Here is an 18304-nt window from a genome sequence, read left to right on the forward strand (position 1 = left end):
AAGGGTCTCCAGGAGACCCACAGCCCAACGTGGCACCACTTTGAGCAGAGTTGTCCAGGTGTAAAGCAAACTGTCTTTCTGCTGACACATTAAATTGCATCTCCGGGGCTCTTTCGGGGCTGTCCAGCCGGAGGAGGAACACGTTATGGACCCAGCCTCGCGTGCACAGCCCGCACCTTTGTCACAACTAAGCTATTTTTGGGCTGGCTCATTTTGTTCCTGCCCTGGCATTTCCAGGGTGAGCGACATCAGAGTCTCCGGAGCTGAGCCACTGGAGGGGAGGGATTCAGTGGTGGAGCGCTCGCTGAAAGATTGGATCATTCAGTTCAAAGGTAGAAGATCCCTCTTCTCTGGAGGCAGTTCAAAAAGCCCAGAATTGCATCCAAAACTAAGATTATCTGACCTTGGGCGTAAATGCTTTGCCCCTGTGCAAAGCAACCCATACCAGGCTCTGCGTTCTGGGATGGGGACTCGCCCCAGCAGGACCCAGCTGAGCACTGGGGCCTGCTGGGGTGCTGTTGGGAGGGCTGACTCTGGTCCCCCTGACCTGATGGTGGCCCTTGGAGCTACCCGGTTGGCAGCGGTCCCAGTACCCTCAGCACCAGCAGCCCCGTGTCCCCGGTATCTGCAGCTTGAATTCTGGCCTTGCAGTTCTGAGCTCTCTCTCCCATTGTGGTGGCTTTGTTTCCTCTTGGTTCACACCAGAAGATGGATTTGGAACAGCTGCTTGCTGGGAGAGGCACGTCAAGGTGTGGAAGGGGCAGACAGGTCCCATTTGACTTTCCCTTGTTAGTCTTAGCTGGTCCCCAGAAAAGCCAGGAGGTGTCAGTGCTTGAAAGGTGACGAATGTGTCATCTGTGAGCCGGGCTGGCTTCACGGACCACCTGGATGTCTGCCCTGCGGAGCACGGCTAATCCCCCAACCGTGGGTCAAGTCTTGTTCCGGCTCCGTGGGATTTTTACTATCGGTTTCGGCAGACAGCGGGGTCTGGGGCTGATTCGGTTAGGAGAGAGAGGAACAGAATACGCAAATAAGATTTGCGGCTCCTCCATGGGTCATTGGCTGCTGGGGAGAAGGAAGCTGTTGTGTTGGGGAGCAGGATGGATTGCAGGGAGAGGAGACCCCCATGGATTTCAGTCTCTTTCCATGAGGCAGACTACGGTGAAAGCAGAGGGGAGGAGAGAAGCCGCATGGATGCGGTGCTGCGAGGAGCGGTACAACACCTGATGCTGTCTGAGGTGCTCCCAGGGCTGGAACAGGGGCCCTCCCAGTCCCGCTTGGTGCACAAAGCACCACCAGCAGCTGGAATGTGGGTAAAACAGAGAAGACATTCCCGTTCCCCTATCCCAGCAGGCTGGAGGAGCACAAAGAAGCAGGTTTGGTGCTCGGGCTGCGGGAGTGCAGATGCCTCTCCTCTCCTTTCCTTTCCTTCTGACTTTATAGTGTTTTATGGGGTCAAGCAGGTCCCCCGGCACCTCTCCGCAGCCCTGCAAAGGGAGACTGCCAGCTCTCCTGCCCGTTGGGAGAGGGGGAGGCCGAGCGCGGCTCGCTGGGCTTTTGGGACCTGCGTGTGCTCCCAGGCAGCAACGCGTGATCCGTGGGAAATGTGGGGCGGTGGCGGGAGGGGAAGGGGAAAGGAGCAGGAGGAGAAGGGTGTCCCCCCTAGCCCCCCCCCCAGCCCGCAGAGCGTGCGGCGAATTCCTGCCGGCTGGGCTCATGCGAGGGTATTATCCCCGGGATGAGCTCATGCGCGAAGCGCGCGGGTTATTCGTGCAATTCCGGGTGCTGGGGGCACCGGTGGCGGATTCCCCGGAGTTATGCGCAGTTGCCATTTCCACGCATTCCTGGGTTAACGGCCGATCGGGTTTCGCCGTTCCCAACCCCATTGAGCGCCCAGGGCGATGGCTCCCAACGCTGGCAAAGTGGAGCGAAATCCCTCTGCTGTCTGGCTTCTACTTTCCCAAACCTTGCTTTCCCCTTCCTTGATCTCCTCCACACCCTCCCTCCTCTCTCCCATGGAGCTGAACATGTTGCAGGTTCTCCTTCCCCTTCCTCCTTTCTAGTTGAGCTTTAATTTGTGATGCTCGCAGAAGCTTGGTTGAGGTCATTGCTGCGTTGCAATGCGTGGAGGGGAGCTCCAGTGCCCTTGCTGGTGTGCGGACCAGGCTGGTGATGAGCCGCTGCGCCCATCAGTGTTCCAGCGCAGTGTCCTGCTTGGCACGCGGCAGGAGCAGGGGCTGGAGCAAAGTCATTCCCCACTGCCCCTTCGTCTGTGTTTTCCCAGCTCACGGGAGGACTTTAGGGCAGGTGGATGGCCGAGGAAGGAGGTTTGGTTGTGGTCTGTTCATAATGTAACCTCTAATAGGTCAAGGATGGGACAAGCCCTGTTAGGCCATAAGTTGGAGGATGAGATCATCTCAGCCTCTCCGACGAGAGGGTTTGCCAGGCTCTGGGGTGTCTGCACGCAGCTTCTGTGCCACCCCTGACAAAAGACACTCTCCAGAGCTCAGCTTGGTCAGCTCTTTCCCCGGCGGGGAAGGGGCAGGGGAACCAGCAGGGCCATAACTTGCAGAAAATGATCTCTTCTGGGGCTGGTGGGTGCCCCTGTGCTGGAAAGGTTCTTGGCTTTGCTGGGTTGTCCCCCAGCCTGCAGCTCCCTTGTCAGCCAGGGTGGTGCCCCCTGTATCACTTGGGGAGAGCTCGGGTGCATCCCCCAAAGGGGTGAAGCCAACGCACGTAGGTCAACGTGCATCCAGTTTAGTAGCAAAGTGCCTGGAGTCGGTTCAATCGCTTTTTGAAGGTCATCCCAGTTTCAAGAGGAAGCATCTGCATTGGAAGCTCTTGGCTGCACTGGCATCTGCCCTGTAACTTCAGGGGGTGAATTTGCTGCCACCTCCTAGCGCAGATGACCCTCCGGAGCAGTGGCTTGCTCTGCCAGCTTTGAAGTGACCTTCAAAGCCAGTGCCAAGCAGGGAGACCACGGAGGTGTGATGGTGAGGAGATACCACTGCTTAGATCTCCCTAATTCCAGGTCAGGGCGTGAGGTGAGTAAGGAAAACCCCTGATCACCCAAAATGAGTTTCCACCCTGAATCCAAGGGTCTCTGAGACCTGCAGGGAAGAATGAGCTCATCCCTTGGGGCCGTGCAGGGGAGCGTTTGGAAAGAAAACTGTGGGAAGGTTTGACTAGTGTGGAATTTATGTGAATTTTCTGCTTTGCAGAATATCGAAGGTGTTGGGTGAGCCTCGGGGGGGTTGGCGGGCAGGTGCTCTGCGAGTGGAAGTGTTGGTGGTGGCTCTCACGCATCCAGCCGTGAGCGTGTCCCCTCGCTCCCGCTTGTCTCTGCAGAGATAGGAACTGCACCCCAGTGCAACGGGGGAGAGTCACTGGGCTGAGTCTGCTTTGGGTGCTTGAAGAACAAACCTTTTCTAGGAAAAATAACGCATGCAAATAATGGTTGTGTGCTGCGGGTTTGTTGGGATGTGGACGAGAGGTGTTTGTAACAGCAGCTTCAGAAAAAAAATTATCGAAACTGTATGTGTCAAATGGGGCCGAGGATGAAACTCACAGAGACCAATTTTATTGATTTTTCATCTTCGGTGCCTTAAAAAGCAAAAAAATGGGAGCGATGTTGAGTAGGTGGAAGATGTGGTAACGGCACTTCAGAAAAATCTCCTGATGAAAACTGGAAGAATACACCTGTAATCGTGGCAAACGTGTGTGCGCTGCCTTCTGCCTGCGCTGCCAGCAGCCGAACCCGTAATATTTAGATAAAGGCATTAGTGTGGTGTCCTGCTCTTCTGGTGAGGGGATTGTCTGGCACGTTGTTTTATATATATATACACACACGCACACATTAGCTGTTCATTACAGCTGCGTTAACATTGTTACACGAACCTTTTTTATTTCCTGCCATTTTTTTTTTTGCTGTGCAACTTCAGGATGCTGCGAGTGACGTCTCCTTTATGTGTGCGGTTGTGTGGAGAAAGAGGGAGGAAGGCGGCTGGTTGGAAAGGAGATGCTTGGGAAAGCGCCCTGGTCAGGGAGGGAGACCGGAGGAGCCGGGGGTAAGCGGGACTCCGACACGCATCTGGAGCGATGGAGGGGAGGCAGATGGAAAGAAAACACAGCGTAGGATCAAACGCACGAGTGTGTGCTGAGTGGTGCCCGTTCAAAACTTCTCCTTGTTTGGCAGGAGAGAGGTGAAGGGTGTTGACATGTTAAGTGGTCACAATTAGGCCTGGGAGTTAACACCTTATTAAGCGGCACTGGGGGCAGTTGGCACCTCCGCGCCGCTGTGTCTGCGGGCTCAGCCAAGACAAGAGCGTGGAGCAGCTCGTTCCCGGGCTTCGGGGCTGCACCGTTCATTTTGACGTCAATAAAACTCTCCTGGCTGCCGGGCAAGGCGGCAAACCCTGCTGCGGGCACAACTGGAGTCCTTCGGCAGTCAGAGGAGGCCGAGGGCTGCAGCCCAGCGCCGGCTTCAGCAGCGCCCGGTGCCCTCCCCGGCACGTCCTTCCCTCTGGCTGGCTTTGCCGCGGCACGATGGCAGGCGCTGCCTGGGCTCGAGTTTTCCCTCAGGGTTGCCAGCACCGTTCTCTGATGCAGAGGGCTCGGTCCTGTGCCCACCGAAAAGCTCCCAGGGGCTGGGACACAGGGACCTGGGTGGTGTGACCTTCCCTTACCCTGTGCGACTCCAGCGGGTAACGGAGCGCGTGTGTGCCAGGCACGTGCCTCGGCTTCTCTGTCCTCAGATATGACAAAGTTGATGTAGAAACATCCAGCATCAGAAAATATATATGGCGTGGGGCTCTTTTTCTCTTCTTGTGCCGTGTTTTCAGTTATTTGCAATCAAAGGGCTAGAAAATACGCTTAAAATTATTTTTTTTTAACAAATGGCTGGAACGTGAGCTTTAAGGGGTACGCCATATATCGTAAGGCCCATGGCACAACTGTGTGCGCTGGTGCGGCTGCCCGCAGTTGCTCTGCTCTTTATTTTGTGCGTTATTGTTTTGTGTAGTGTTAAATGTGTCGTGAGCCAAATGAACGATGGAGTGGAACCGCTTTGGGATGTCTGTCCTCCCACCCCGCTGCGACCGCTGCTCAGCCCAAGCAAAGGAACCGGCCACGTCTGAGGCTTTTTTTACATGTGTGATGGCAGCTTGGGAGCCCTTTCCTACAAAACTTGCCGGGAGCTGCCCCACAGCCGATCACCGTCCCCGGGCTTGCTATGGGGGTGAGAGCCTGGGGCAAGGGCTCATCCCCTCGCGACCGTACGGGGGAGAGCTGGACGGCAGCCCATGAACATGACTGCTGTGCTGTGCTTTTTACGGTGATTACTAGGGTGCGCGTCCCCAAGAGCCTTTTCCACATCTCAGCCCCTCTTCAAGTATTTGCCCGTTGGCTTTCAGTGGCCTCGTTTGTCCTGTTTCCTGATTCAGCCCATCGGGGTTTGATCTTTGCTATGAGAAATTCCCAACACGCTGCTGGACTTTGGTGGGTTGTTGCCCCATTCGGAGGGCGAAACGCTGGCCGGTACGAGGGATGGGGACAAGGACTTTAGATTGGATATTAGGAAAATTTTTTCACGGAAAGGGTTATCAAACATTGGAATAGGCTGCCCAGGGAGGGGGTGGATTCGCCATCCCTGGAGGTGTTTAAAAAAAGGGTAGACGTGGGATTGGGGACATGGTTTAGAAGTGGTTTTGTCAGATTAAGTTGGACTTGATGATCTTAAAGGTCCCTTCCAACCTCAGCAATTCTGTGATTCTGTGACTTCCTCAGCACAGACCCTTGATGTGAAGTGGGATGTGGCCTGTGGGCTGGGGATATTTGGGAGCTGGACCCTCTTCCCCAGCCCGGCCGCGCATCTGCTGAAGGGGCAGGGAGGGACATTGCGCCCTGTGAAGGGGTGGGGGATGCTGCAGGACACTGAGCTGGCGCTGCCGTCGCGGCACTGGAGGCCCTGGCTGTGCTGGGGGGAGCAGAGGTGGGGGACAGGGTCTGCAGGGCCAGAGGAGGAGGGGGTGGGATTCACGTCCCCGAGGCGAGAGTCCTGCCCTGTGTCACACGGGGACTCTGCCACTTGGACCTGTGTCTGGTGGGTCCTTGTGCAGAGCTGTGAGCACGTTGGCTGTCCCGACTTCCCCCCGTTCCTGCTGTGCCATGGAGGGGATGTGGAGGAGCGAGGGAGGTGTGTGATCTTTCCACGGTAACACAGATCGCAGTCGGTGGGGCCGTGGGGGATGCTGGAGCATCCCACCTCCAGCCGGGCATGGCACAGGAGGAGCTGTGCCTGCTGGGACACTCCAGGACACGGCAAGGAGGTGGGATTTTCCTGTGCTAGTGATGGCTGATGTTCCCAGAGGCAGCCGGGGAATGCTGATTTGGCTCCCAACGATGCTTCCAGCCCTGTTCCTTCCCGGTCCCCGCGGGTGAGTGGTGGCATGGCCTGGGGTTGGGGACAACCTGCTTGGCCAACCCATTGTGCTGGTCTGCTCCAGCCCCTGGTGACATCTCCACACCATCCTCTGCCCTTTCCCCCTTTTCCTCTCCCGCTTCCCTTGCTTGGGAAGGGGGTAGATTTGCCGACCTCCATGTGAGCCTGTGACCTCACCGCTGTCGCTGCTGCAAAGCAGCATGACGTCACAGCGCTGCAAATTTGGAGGAGGAGGAGCCTCCTGGCAGGCGTGAACACGCAGGAGGGGCGGACGCGCCGGCTGCAAGGGGAGGACCACTTGACTGAAGCGGAATGGAGCAACGTCAAAAACTGAGACGGCATTAAAGATAAACTGCTGTAAATGTAATGGTTTTCAATGTTTGCTTTTATGTGACAGCTGCTTTTAAAAGCTGGCAGCTCTCCAGGCGGCGAGAGCCGTGGGTTAGCAGAGCGGCTGGTCCTCCGGCAGCGCGGCGTGCCCTTCAGAGAGAGAGGCTCTGCAGTGTGGAGAAGATGCATTTTTGTGGTTCTTGTGGTTCCCTGTGTTTTTTGGGGGAAGGGAAGAGGCGACTGGAGCGCAGATCCACGGCTGGAGCGCCTGCACGCCGAGGCAGGCAACCGGCACCGGGAGGGTTTGCGCTGCTTGCGCCAGCGCGGTGCCCACAGCCTGCGTGCCGTGGGTGCTGCCGCCGGGGTCCCCAGGGGAGCCGGGGCGGTCGTACCCCCTCTCGCTGGCGCTGCCGTGGCTGCTGGCTGAAACAAAGGTGCTCAACCCTGATGCGATGTCACTCAGCTCCTGCGCTCGCTGTCAGCTGGCCGCCCCGCGAGCAATGGGGCAGGAGCGATGACCCTCCTCCTGCTCGCTGGGCCGAGGTGTGGAGCCCCGGGGTGGGGGTAGCCCAGGACATGGGGCTTTTGCTGTAGCCTGAGGTTTTCATGTCTGCTGCTTTGGCATGGGGCTGCATGAAGGCATCTTTTACCCTGACAGCAAACCCATGGTGACAGCTACCGCGAGGGGTAAGATTAAAACCAGATGCACCCCTCTTTCTCAAACGCTGGCTGAGCCAGAAACAGCCCTCGGGGGACGGATCGTCTGGGAAGGGCTTGGACGCGCTCCTTCGCCCGTGCTCGGCCTCTGAGCACGAAGGCGTAGTGTGACCCCAGGCAAGGCGGTGCCCTGCCGGCTGCCGGGCAGGAGCGGGCAGCCCACGGGGCCATCGCCCGACGGGCAGCGTCGCCTGGAGCTCGCGCGCGGCCCCGGCTAACTAGAAAAGACATCTTTAATTAGAAAAAGGCAGCGCGTAGTATGTGTGGCGCCTGCTTTTAAGGGGCTTTGCGTGTTGTCTTCGTTATGGGTGTGAGAATGCAGCTCACTCTCTTTTTCTTTTAGAACAAATTAAGGACACATTTTGCCCATCAGGAGATGAAATAAAATATGAGCGGGGAGCGAGCGTGCCTGGCGAGCTCCTTCAACAAGTCCAGCCTTGTGCCTTGCGCCTCCACCACCCTGGACCCCGCAGTGGGCAGGTGCTGCCGGGCTCCTGCCTCCCCTGCCCGCAGGCAGATTGTGTCCCCTGCCTGCTGTCGCGAGGGCCCCGCCGCCTCCCCGGCTCGCCTGCTTTGCTCCTGGACTGGGGTTGTGCCGACCAGCTGTGGGTGGGCAGGGGGACACACTGCAGTTTGGGGCTCCTGTAGGTTTGACCTGGGTGGAGATGTCCATGGCTGGAGCAGCCGGTGGAGCCTGAAGTCCTCAATGGAGCTTTGACGGGAGGCAAACGTGTCATGGCAGACCAAAGTCTGTAACGCTGTGGCATTCCCCTCCTCGGCACTGGCTGTAGGGATGAGCCCTCTGTGTGGGTACCTGCTTTTCCACCGCTGTTTTTTTTGGAGGGTGTTGGGGTTTTTTTTTTTTAATTTTCTTTTCCTGCTGCTGGGAAACAGCAGAGAAGCACTAACTTAGGGCCTGAGTGGAGGGTGAGGTGTGGTTTGAAGGAGGGTATAGAATCATAGAATGGTTTAGGTTGGAAGAGACCTTAATGATCTTCTAGTTGCACCCCCTCTGCCCTGGGCAGGGACACCCCCCACCAGCCCAGGTTGCTCCAAGCCCCGTCCAACCTGGCCTTGAACACCTCCAGGGATGGGGCAGCCACAGCTTCTCGGGGCAACCTGCGCCAGGGGCTCATCGCCCTCACAGGCAAGAATTTCTTCAAATATTTCATCTAAATCTCCCCTCTTCTGGTGTAAAACCGTTCCCCCTCGTCCTGTGGCTCCACCCTCGGATCCAGAGTCCCTCCCCAGCTCTCCTGGAGCCCCTTTAGGCACTGGAAGGGGCTCTGAGCTCTCCCCTTTTTCGCCTTCTCTTCTCCAGGCTGAACCCCCCCAACTCTCCCAGCCTGTCCTCCCAGCAGAGGGGCTCCAGCCCTCCCAGCATCTCTGTGGCCTCCTCTGGCGCCTCTCCAACAGGTCCATGTCCTTCTCGTGCTAAGGACTCCAAGGCTGGAGGCAGCACTGCAGGGGGGTCTCACGAGAGCGGAGCGGAGGGGCAGAATCCCCTCCCTCGCCCTGCTGGCCATTCCTTTATAGGGAATAAATCTGTTCCTATGAATGGTTTTGATGTCAGTGCTCTGTAGCGAATGGTTCTGTCTTGGTGCAGAGAACCGCCATCCCTGGCTCCGTGAAAGCCACCCCAGTTGGAACTGGGAGAGGCGTGTTCAGCGGCAGTGCCGTGCTGTGCTGTGCCATGGGGAGAGCGCTGCGGGGGATGTCCGGCTGCGGGAGCCCAGGCTGGGGACACTGGTCCGGCAAAACATCCTTGGGGCAGCCGTGAAGGGGCTCCGGCCCCTGGCACCACCATCCCGGTCCTTGTTCCCACCACAGAGCATCACAACTGTTGAAGCCTGAGAAAAAAAGCCCCGGTGCAGCCATCGCTCCCCCTTCAGTAATCCTCTCTGTGAGCTGGATTTAGGGATTCACTGGGGCATTAAACACAAATAACGAACGAGTGGGGTTTTGCACCAAATGGGGGGAGGAAAGCGAGTCTGGGAAAGGAGTTTCTGTGCGGTAACGTAACCATAGCTCGGAGGGGCCCACGTCTCTGCGGTGTGTGTCTCTCTCTGCGTGCCTCTATTTTCCTCTTAATACTCGTGGACCGCTGGCTTGTAACGTGACGACTTTTCAACGTCAATAATGGATTGAATAACAGGGTAAGAAACTGGGGGAAGTGTTAACTCTTTTCCCTAACTGCAGCTGTGATCCCGTGGCCGGGGCTGGGGAAGGTAAAAACCCCTCCCTGGAGGGGTCCCTTGTCCTAAAATTGCTCCCCGGGCAGCACACTGGGCACCTTGTCCCTCCCTGTCTGCCGGTCGGCTGTCCGGTGTCTGCAGGGTAGTGGTTTTCTCAGCAAACGGTTGAATTAACTGGGAGTTTATCGATGCAATCACATTGAACAAGACGGCATTGCTTGCTGTTGATATTTGGCACATCTCTAATGGCTTTTTTTTTCCTTCTCCCTTGTCCTGGGGCCTGAGGAGCAGCTTTTAGCACTTGCAGAATGGATGTTCCCCACCTGGGGAGTGCCTCTGCCTCTCACCTGTACCCACCCAGCTGGGACCACTTCCCGCATCAAACTGGTGTGTGCTCGCACCCTCTCCTTGTTGACATCTCTCTCTCACCAGGACAGTGGTTGCCTCTTTGCGGTTCCTTGGTGGTGAATGTAGTTTTTTCCCCGTCGTGGAGACTTCCCCGCTACGGCGCCAGCTCTCTGGTAGTGCTGAGGAAGGGCTGACACCAGCGAGCAGCAGTCCTTTGGTAAATTTGTAAGCACTAACACCAAGGAAAGCGCCGTTATAATCATTAAATTTGTGCTCTTCTAATTCAGACGGAGAATTTCAGCTTTAACCTTTGCAGCCGGGACCCTGGCGGGAGGGCGGCTCTGTGAGGATCGGTGCCATGAAGAGCAGCGGTACCAGGGTTTCCCCTGGGGTGCTAAAAGTCAAGTTTCATCACACTGCCCACCGTGCGCGGGTCTGACGGAGCTCCGCCATGGTGGGAGCACCGTGCCGAGGCACCGAGCTCGCCCTCCTGCTTCTGCCATCCCCAGAGCCCCTTGGCACGATGGCACCGACGTGCCCACTGAACGCGTCGCGCAGTGTGGGGAGAACTCAGCTCGGCACCATCCCCTTTGCTCTGCCCAAGCTGGTGCTTTGACACAATGGTTTCTGAATGGGGCTTGTGGCTTTTGGGCTCTGCTTTAGTCACCCACACGTCTTCCCAAGCCAGCTTGTATTTGATTTGAGATTTGCAAAGCGCGGCCCTCGCGCTGGGGCTGCTGTTGAGGAGAGGGAGCGAGAGAGCGGCTTGGTGGGTGTTGGGCAGCCAGACAGGTCTACCCTGTCCATCCATGGTGGGTGGGCCTCCTCGCTGCTCCTGCTGTCCCCCCCCGCCTTGGGGACAGGGCTCAGCACATCCCCTTGACCCAGTGTTTTGGAGAGTGAGCCTGTTTTCCAGTTCCTCCTACGCAGTTGCATTTCAGTGTGCCCCATGGCACAGTGGGATGGCACGGGATGGGGGATTCAGGCGTTTGGTGAGAGCAGAGAAGCTGTGTCTCCCTCCTGGCACCCCGTCCCATGGCCACATGCCCCACCGTGGGATGGTACTGATAGCGGTACCCTTTGTATAAATGCTGTGAGGCTGGTGGGAGGTGGGAGGTGGGGATGCGGCCAGCAGCGCTCAGCTGGGTGACACAAATGACACTCGCTCTGCAGCCTCGGGGCGCGATTTCCTCCTCCACGATTTCCCCATTTGCTGTGCTCGTGATCACCGCGCTGGGCATGGCTTCCAGTTCGTTTTCCATGTTCCTTGGAAAGTCCCACAGCTTTTGCGAACAGGTAATGCAAACACAACTGGCGTTATCGCTGGAGCGCCATCGTCTCTCCTCTTGCTGGCTGTTCTCGGGGAAGTTTCTAAAGCCCTATAAAGACGGAGGCCCCGGCTCCCCGCCGAGGTAAATCAGCGGTGCTTCTCCGGCTCCACTCGCAGCGGCACCGATTTATGTGCCAGGAGCAGACAGCCTGTTCCTACACGCTCGCCGTGTGCCCTGGCCCCACGGCGTCGCCCCACGGACCCCGCTCGCCGGGGTGCTGCTGTGGGGAGGGGGCTGCAGGGGACGTGGCTGGAAACAGTGTCAGGAGGCGACTGAGTTTAGCTGGTTTCCAGCCTGCATGACTTGGGCTAAGTACTGTGGGGGACCCCCTCCTCCTGTTTGGCCTCAAGGAGAGGAGGGAATGAAAAAAAAAAAAAAGGAAAATGTTGGTTTTGTTTTGGCTGGGGAGCTGGAGCCACAAGGAATGTTGGGTAAACCACAGCTCGGGTTACCCTCTTCCAGCGCACGGCGTGACGCTCCGGCTGGGTGGCAGAAGGGGCTTCTCTCTCCTCACTCCCCTCATACGGAGCTCAAAGCAAAGCCCATCCCGGGCCCACGGGACCCCTGTGGGAAGAGGGATTTCTGCTGAGAAGCGGCAGCCCACAGGCAGTGTGGAGGTATCAAGCGCGGCTGAGGGCTTGCTGGGAGTGGAAACCAGTACAGGTGGCATGGGGAGACCAGTGCTCTCCCCGCTGTCGGTTGTGAACCACTCCCTAAAATTGCCAAGGCTTCTTGGTTTTGAGGGATTTGCTTGTAGGCAAAGCCTCCCAAGGAAACTGGAGCTACAGGGGAGCATTCAGGTGGGAGGGAGATGTTCTCCAATGGACATGAGTGGGATCTGAACCTCCCGAAGAACGACCCTGGAGTCAGTGGTTCCTGGAGTGAGCTGATGGGTGCATTTTTGGGCACCCTGTGCCGAGCACCCTGGCCGTTGCTAGAGCTTGTACTAGTATGGGACCCTTCGAGATAGCGCAGGTGGGCACTGGTATCGCAGGGGATGGGGACTACACCTTTGTGTGTCATCCCTTGCGATACAGGGGACATCACCAGACCAAACGCTAGGGACCAGCTCCATGTAGGATCAGTGAAAGCTTACGCGGAGCCTCAGATATCCCACTGAGTCTTTTCTGCTGAAGAACCAGTATTTTTGGCATAGAACACAACAAGTAACCTTTTTTCTAGAGTGTGTACTAAATGTGAAGACAATGGGGACCGGGGTATGGGTGGAGCAGCAGTTTTCCTTGGTTAGGAGCCCTGTGCAATTGCGGTGCAGCCGAGGGGCTGTTTCAGTGGCGCAGAGGCAGAGGAGGACTTTGTACTGAACGCTGTAGGCTTTTTCCATCATGATAACCTTAATTCAGTGCAGGTCACCGATGGCACATCCCTGGTTATAAGGCCACAGAAGCTGTGCCACCCAGTGCAGTAGAAGCACCAAATCCTTCTCCTGATGTACAGGCACAGTGTGTGTCCATCCAGGTAGGCTGGAACGTGGCTGGGGATCTCGTGTTGCAAGTACAAGCTGTCTCATACACAGTACTTGGCTCTCTGGGGTGGGACACGTCGGGTGACACCAGGAACGCTCTGTGGGACAGCTCTATCACTGTGCAACGCATTGCCAGAGGGGGATAGGATCTTGTAGAGGGGAAAAAGACCTCATCTGCTGCTTCCCTGTTGCATGAGCGGGCAGGGGCAAGCAGGAGCGCAGGCAGGGTCCCAGGAAGGTCTCCGGAGCTGTGGGATGTGTCACCTGCCCTGGGAATGCCTGTCCCCCCCTGCCCCTTGGACGCTGCTGAGAGCTTTCGGAGGATGACAGCAAGAACCTGAATGCCCCTTTTCAGCAACGGAGAAGCGAATCATGTTATTCTTTGGTCTCCAAAGCCACCAACTTCAGAGGGGACAGCGGGAGAGGAAGGAAGGAAGACCTGAAACTGGAGCAGGAAGTTCCAGAAACGCGAGAGCAGCCTTCGTCCCGATGTGCTGAGCCTCTCCCCTCCTCTCCTAACGCTTTTGGCTGAGGACGCAGTGGTGTTAAATCTTAACTGCAAGCTCTGTCGGAGTTTATATCTTCCCACCTAGTAATAAATCCAGCCATGGCAGTTCCTGAGCTCCTGATGTGGATCTTCTGAGTTTACCGTATCCTCTCGCGGTTGGTTTTGTTGGGTCTATTCTGACTCTTCATCACTGCAAGGACCCCCCGGGTCTGTTCGGTGACAGGCATGTCCCCCTGTGCGGCTGGCTTAAGGTGCAGAGCAGGTTCAAAGCATTGTGAGCTCCTGGGCATCGCAGAGGACCCGGCGTGCGCATCCTGCGGGTTTTGTAGGCTCCGTAGATACCACGCCTGAGCCACGTCCCCACGGTGGGACAGGGGACGCAGCCTCCCGCAGCGCCAACCGTCAGCGTGCCAGACACGGGGCGGCAGCTGGAGGCGGCCTGCCGGGGAGACAGCGAGGCGGCAGGGCTTAGCGCCGGGAGCCGGGGCTCAACCTCTGCCGAGCGCTGGGAGGGGAACGCCGTGCCTGGGGGCCACGGGACGTGCTTTGGGATTTTTCCCTATGGGGAGAAGTGGGATTTAGACATAAACCATTCAGCACAAGGGTTTTCTGGGTGGAGGAGGCAGCGGTGAGATTCGCAGTGCCCAGGCTGGAGCTAAAGGGCTGCGCGGTCACCGAGGTTCGGTGTGGCAGGGTGACGCTGCGGGCAGCTGCCCATCTGCCAGCATTGCTGCGTGTCAGCTCCGGCAGAGAGGTGGCGTAAGCTGACCTGCGGCTCCGGAGCGGGCTGATGCCTCGCAGCGTTTCTTGCTGATTCAAGGGCAGGCAGGTGGGGATGACTTGACGGGCTGGAAGTTCTGATAAAGACAGCATGGTCTCCAGCCCGGCGGATTAGGCTGGGGCTGGACATGCTCTGTGTGAGCGCTCCCAAGCATGCGCCTTTCCCAGTATTTCCCATGGCCGGAGCTACTGTTGAGTGACTGTGGAATTAAAGTATCGTTTGCAATTTTCTACATTCCAGAGTGGTGTCAGGTTTTGGCGGAGGGCAGGCTCCGTGGGTGCCTGTGTGCTTCACTTGGCCGACAAGTCCCCAAATATCTTGGAGGCCACGCACGTCGCTGTCGTCCTTGCAAACTCCTGCTCTGACGGGGAAGCGTAGAAGAGCCAAACTGTGGGCAACTGGCCCCTCGACTGGTTGGCTGGACAACCAGTTGCCCCCAGTCTAAAACTTATTTCCAAAACAAAAATGTCACCCCAGCAACATACCTTCATTTTCCCAAGCTTTTGAATGATGGGAAGATCGGAATCTGAATAAACCCAACTGCCCGTGGTTTTAGACATCTCGTACTCCCCCAGCATCAGGCGGGTGGTTGTCTCCAGAAAGGCTGGCCACAAAACATAACCGAAATCCCAGTCTAAACCCCAGTTAACTCCAGCAAAAAGAAAGAAGGAAGTTGTTGTTTCGCAGCAGCCGATCCATCTGCCCCTTGTGGGGCTGGGGCCGGCTACAAGAAGCCAGCGGTGCTGTGGCTTTGGGTGCCTGCCTCCGTCTGCGCGGCAGGGTTAAACAAATATCACCGCTGGATTTATATAGCAGTGGAGGATCTCAAAGCGGTTCGCAGGCTGTAATGAATTAAGCCTCGCTATGTTGCTGTGGTTGGGTCGGGATGTCATTCCCAGTCTGGTTTTCTTTTGCAATGGAGGAAACTGAGGCATGGAGACATGAGGGGTGGGATTTGTCTGCACAAATAGAGACATGGCGATGAAGACGTACATGTCTGGGCTGGGTGTCTGAACTCCCTTCGTTAGATGATGGAGAGAAATGGGCATCACCAGAGTGGTGGTGTCTTGTGTGAATGGGTGTGTAAAACAGAGGAGAGGAATGGTGTCTTTGGAGGTACCCCCATCTTGCCATTGCCTGGAGCAGATGCCTCTGTTGCAGACAGGGAAAGGAAGATGTCAATCCTGTGCCTGGCAGTATGTCTCAAGTGACATAAGAAATCTGCAGCAGTAATGGAAGTGGAATTTGGCTCTGTCATGAGCCTTGTTTGTATTTTAGTCCTCTTCCTCGGCAGAGAGCTTGGCTGGCCTCACCTCAGCTTTGGGCCAAGGAGTGTTCTTGCTGTAATGGAAGTAAACCCGCACAGGGATCTCCATGGGGGTTGCTTCAGCCCATCTCCATGTCCTAATCCCAATGTCCATGATGCTCGCCTGGGCCCTTTTCACATGTTCAGCTGGGTAGCGTTCTCCTGGCAACACTTGAACTCAATAGGACATGGCCTGGAGCCTCAGCTGAAGATGCACATGGGACCTTATTTCTGTTGGTGTAAAAGGTGCTCCTTCATCCTTTTGAAGAGTTGATCAAAAGTGAGATTAAATTACTTTAAGGTGAGGAAATGTTCCCGACTGAACACGAGGGGAGAAGGCCATCACGGTCCAGTAAAGGTGAATGTGTAGGGAGCAGGTGTCTCTCCTCTGCTGGACGAGGGAGGCATCTCTAGAGGCCTCCTCCTGATTCTTCACATCCACTGACTTCTCCCGAGTGAGACAGGACAGATCAAGTGTTGAGCTCCTTCCATGGCATTGTGGGGCAGTAGTCAACGTTCCAGCAAGGTCTCCAAGGCTGATTTGGAGATCGAGACATCCTTAATCACCATATTCCTCAGACAGACACCTCTGCTATTTACTTAATGGGCTGCATGGCTTTGAAGCGACTCAGATGGTATCTCCTATGGACTATTTCCCAGTGTGGTGTGGCTAGTTCAGGGGAGGGACGTTGTGAAGAGTAAGTGGGCAGTTTGTGTATTTGTATATATACATATACATACACAGCAGCGCTTGGAGAAGGAAGTAAAGACCAACTGGACTTTCCTCCTGGTGCTCAGATCTGAGAGGTGAGAAAGGTTCTTTGGTGATGTGGTTATTCCACCAGCGTCCTCCCAAGAGATCCTTCTCATTCACATCCTCTCACAGAATCCCAGACTGGTGTGGGTCGGAAGGGCCCTCTGGAGCTCCCCCAGTCCCACCCCTGCCAGAGCAGGGGCACCTCCAGCAGTGGCACAGGACGGCGTCCAGGCGGGTTTGGGATGGCTCCAGAGGGGGAGACTCCCCCACCTCTCTGGGCAGCCTGTGCCACTGCTCTGCCGCCCTCACAGCAGGCACCCTCCCTTGAAGGATTTATAAGCATTGATAAGATCCCCCCTCATTCTTCTCTTCTCCAGACTAAAGAGACCCAAGTCCCTCAGCCTTTCCTTGTATGAGAGATGTTCTAATCCCCTCATCATCTTTGTAGCCCTTTGCTGGACCCTCTCCAGCAGATCCCTGTCTTTCTTGAACTGGGGAGCCCCAAACTGGACGCAGTACTCCAGATGCGGCCTCACCAGGGCAGAGTAGAGGGGGAGGATGACCTCCCTTGACCTGCTGGCCACACTCTTCTTGATGCACCCCAGGATGCTATTGGCCTTCTTGGCCACGAGGACACATTGCTGGCTCATGGTCATCCTGTTGTCCACCAGGACTGCCAGGTCCCTTTCCACAAAGGAGCATTGGAGCATCTGTCTCCTTGGAGCATCTGTGGAGGCAGTCACTAACTAGCCTGCCCGTGAGGCAGAGAGGCAGCTGCCCAGGTCTTCTCAGAAACCTGTCCCTCTGGTTAAGGTACTTGGACTCCCAAGGTCTCTTTTGTTTTCTGAAGCACTGGATAACATAGAAGTTTCCCTCCAAAGATGCCTGCTCAGTGTAGATGCTTAGAAACGTCCCTCATGCATAGCACAGTGCCTTGTCAGACGCTGGGAATGTTTTCTTATCCCTTTGGTATGTCATTCATGGCGGGATGATGATTTACTCTTGGGACATGACTTTGGGGTAGAGCTTTGGTTATCTCCAGCTCCAGCCAGCCGCCCAGCTGGGGTGAGCAGCTCCGTTGTGACGCTTCCTCAGTGCATCTCATTAGAGCACCGCAAAACCAAGGTCTGACACGCCAGGGTTCCTCTGAGCGAAGCAGATGAGCTCATAACACGGTTGCCACTGGGTTTGCCCGGTGCTGAGCACACGTTCCAGACCCTTGACTCATTTCCCAGGATTGAAGCGTGCAGCCCACTGTCTAACCCCGATTTCACCAGCGTGCCTGAGGTTAGGAGGGGAACAATAGAAGGAAAGGACCCTCTGGATTTCCTCTCGTGATATTTTTCTCTGCATTTCATATTCATTCTCACTGGTTCTATTTTTAAATTGTTTTCTTGTGCAATCTGTGTGGGTATGTGCTGCTATATTTATTACTTTGCTAGTATCAGATTTTGCTTTCAAGGGCTTTCAAAACAAAAACAATAAAAATCAAATCCTCTTGCAGAAGGTCACTGAGGTGGAATGGCTTTTTCCCAATTGCTGACACGCTTTGGACTTCTCCCTGCTCTCCGTTCAAGCTTATTTCTCCCCTGCCAAGAGGCCCTTTTCCTCTGTCAGCTGTCCCTGTGCCCAGTGATGAAGATGACGCATGGTGCGTGGTGCTCCGGGCACTTGGCTGTGGGCTTCTAGGACTGAGCGGCTGGGTGACTTCAATTTTGCTTGTCATGGAAGGCATGGAGGGTGCTGGTGTGGAGCAGTGCCAGAAGGATCCATCCCTAGTCTGCTGCTCTTGCAGGACTTGTGCTTGCGGTCTGCTTGACCTTGGGAATTCATTGGTCCCTTAACCTGAAAATGTCTCCTGGTTTTTAACATCAAGGTTTGGGACCATCACGGCAAATCCATCTCCAGCTTCTTCCAGACACTGTTGAATTCTGCTGGAGAAGCTGGTCTGTGCGATGACCCGCACTGGCCGGCGAGCCCACACAGATAGGAAGCTGTTCACAATCCCAACTGGAATTGTCCCATCAGGAGTCCCCAAGCCCACTGCTCCAAAGCTTCTGCGTCGAAGCTGGGCCAGAGCCAACCTGGACAGGTCCTGGTGATGTCCTG

General features: G+C 56.2%; 1 protein-coding gene across 1 annotated transcript in view; it reads left to right on the forward strand.

Moving 5' to 3' along the window:
• The first annotated feature begins 1190 nt into the window (after positions 1–1190).
• The window catches only part of LOC104287652 (ankyrin repeat and fibronectin type-III domain-containing protein 1-like), a 122780-nt gene continuing 105666 nt past the window's right edge, over positions 1191–18304 (forward strand). The window contains exon 1 of the mRNA XM_009886378.1: positions 1191–1309. Coding sequence (XP_009884680.1) covers positions 1191–1309 — 119 coding nt within the window. The remainder of the gene's footprint in view (positions 1310–18304) is intronic.

The sequence above is a fragment of the Charadrius vociferus genome, unplaced genomic scaffold (genome assembly GCF_000708025.1).
Source record: "Charadrius vociferus isolate BGI_N301 unplaced genomic scaffold, ASM70802v2 scaffold585, whole genome shotgun sequence".
Classification (NCBI taxonomy): domain Eukaryota; kingdom Metazoa; phylum Chordata; class Aves; order Charadriiformes; family Charadriidae; genus Charadrius; species Charadrius vociferus.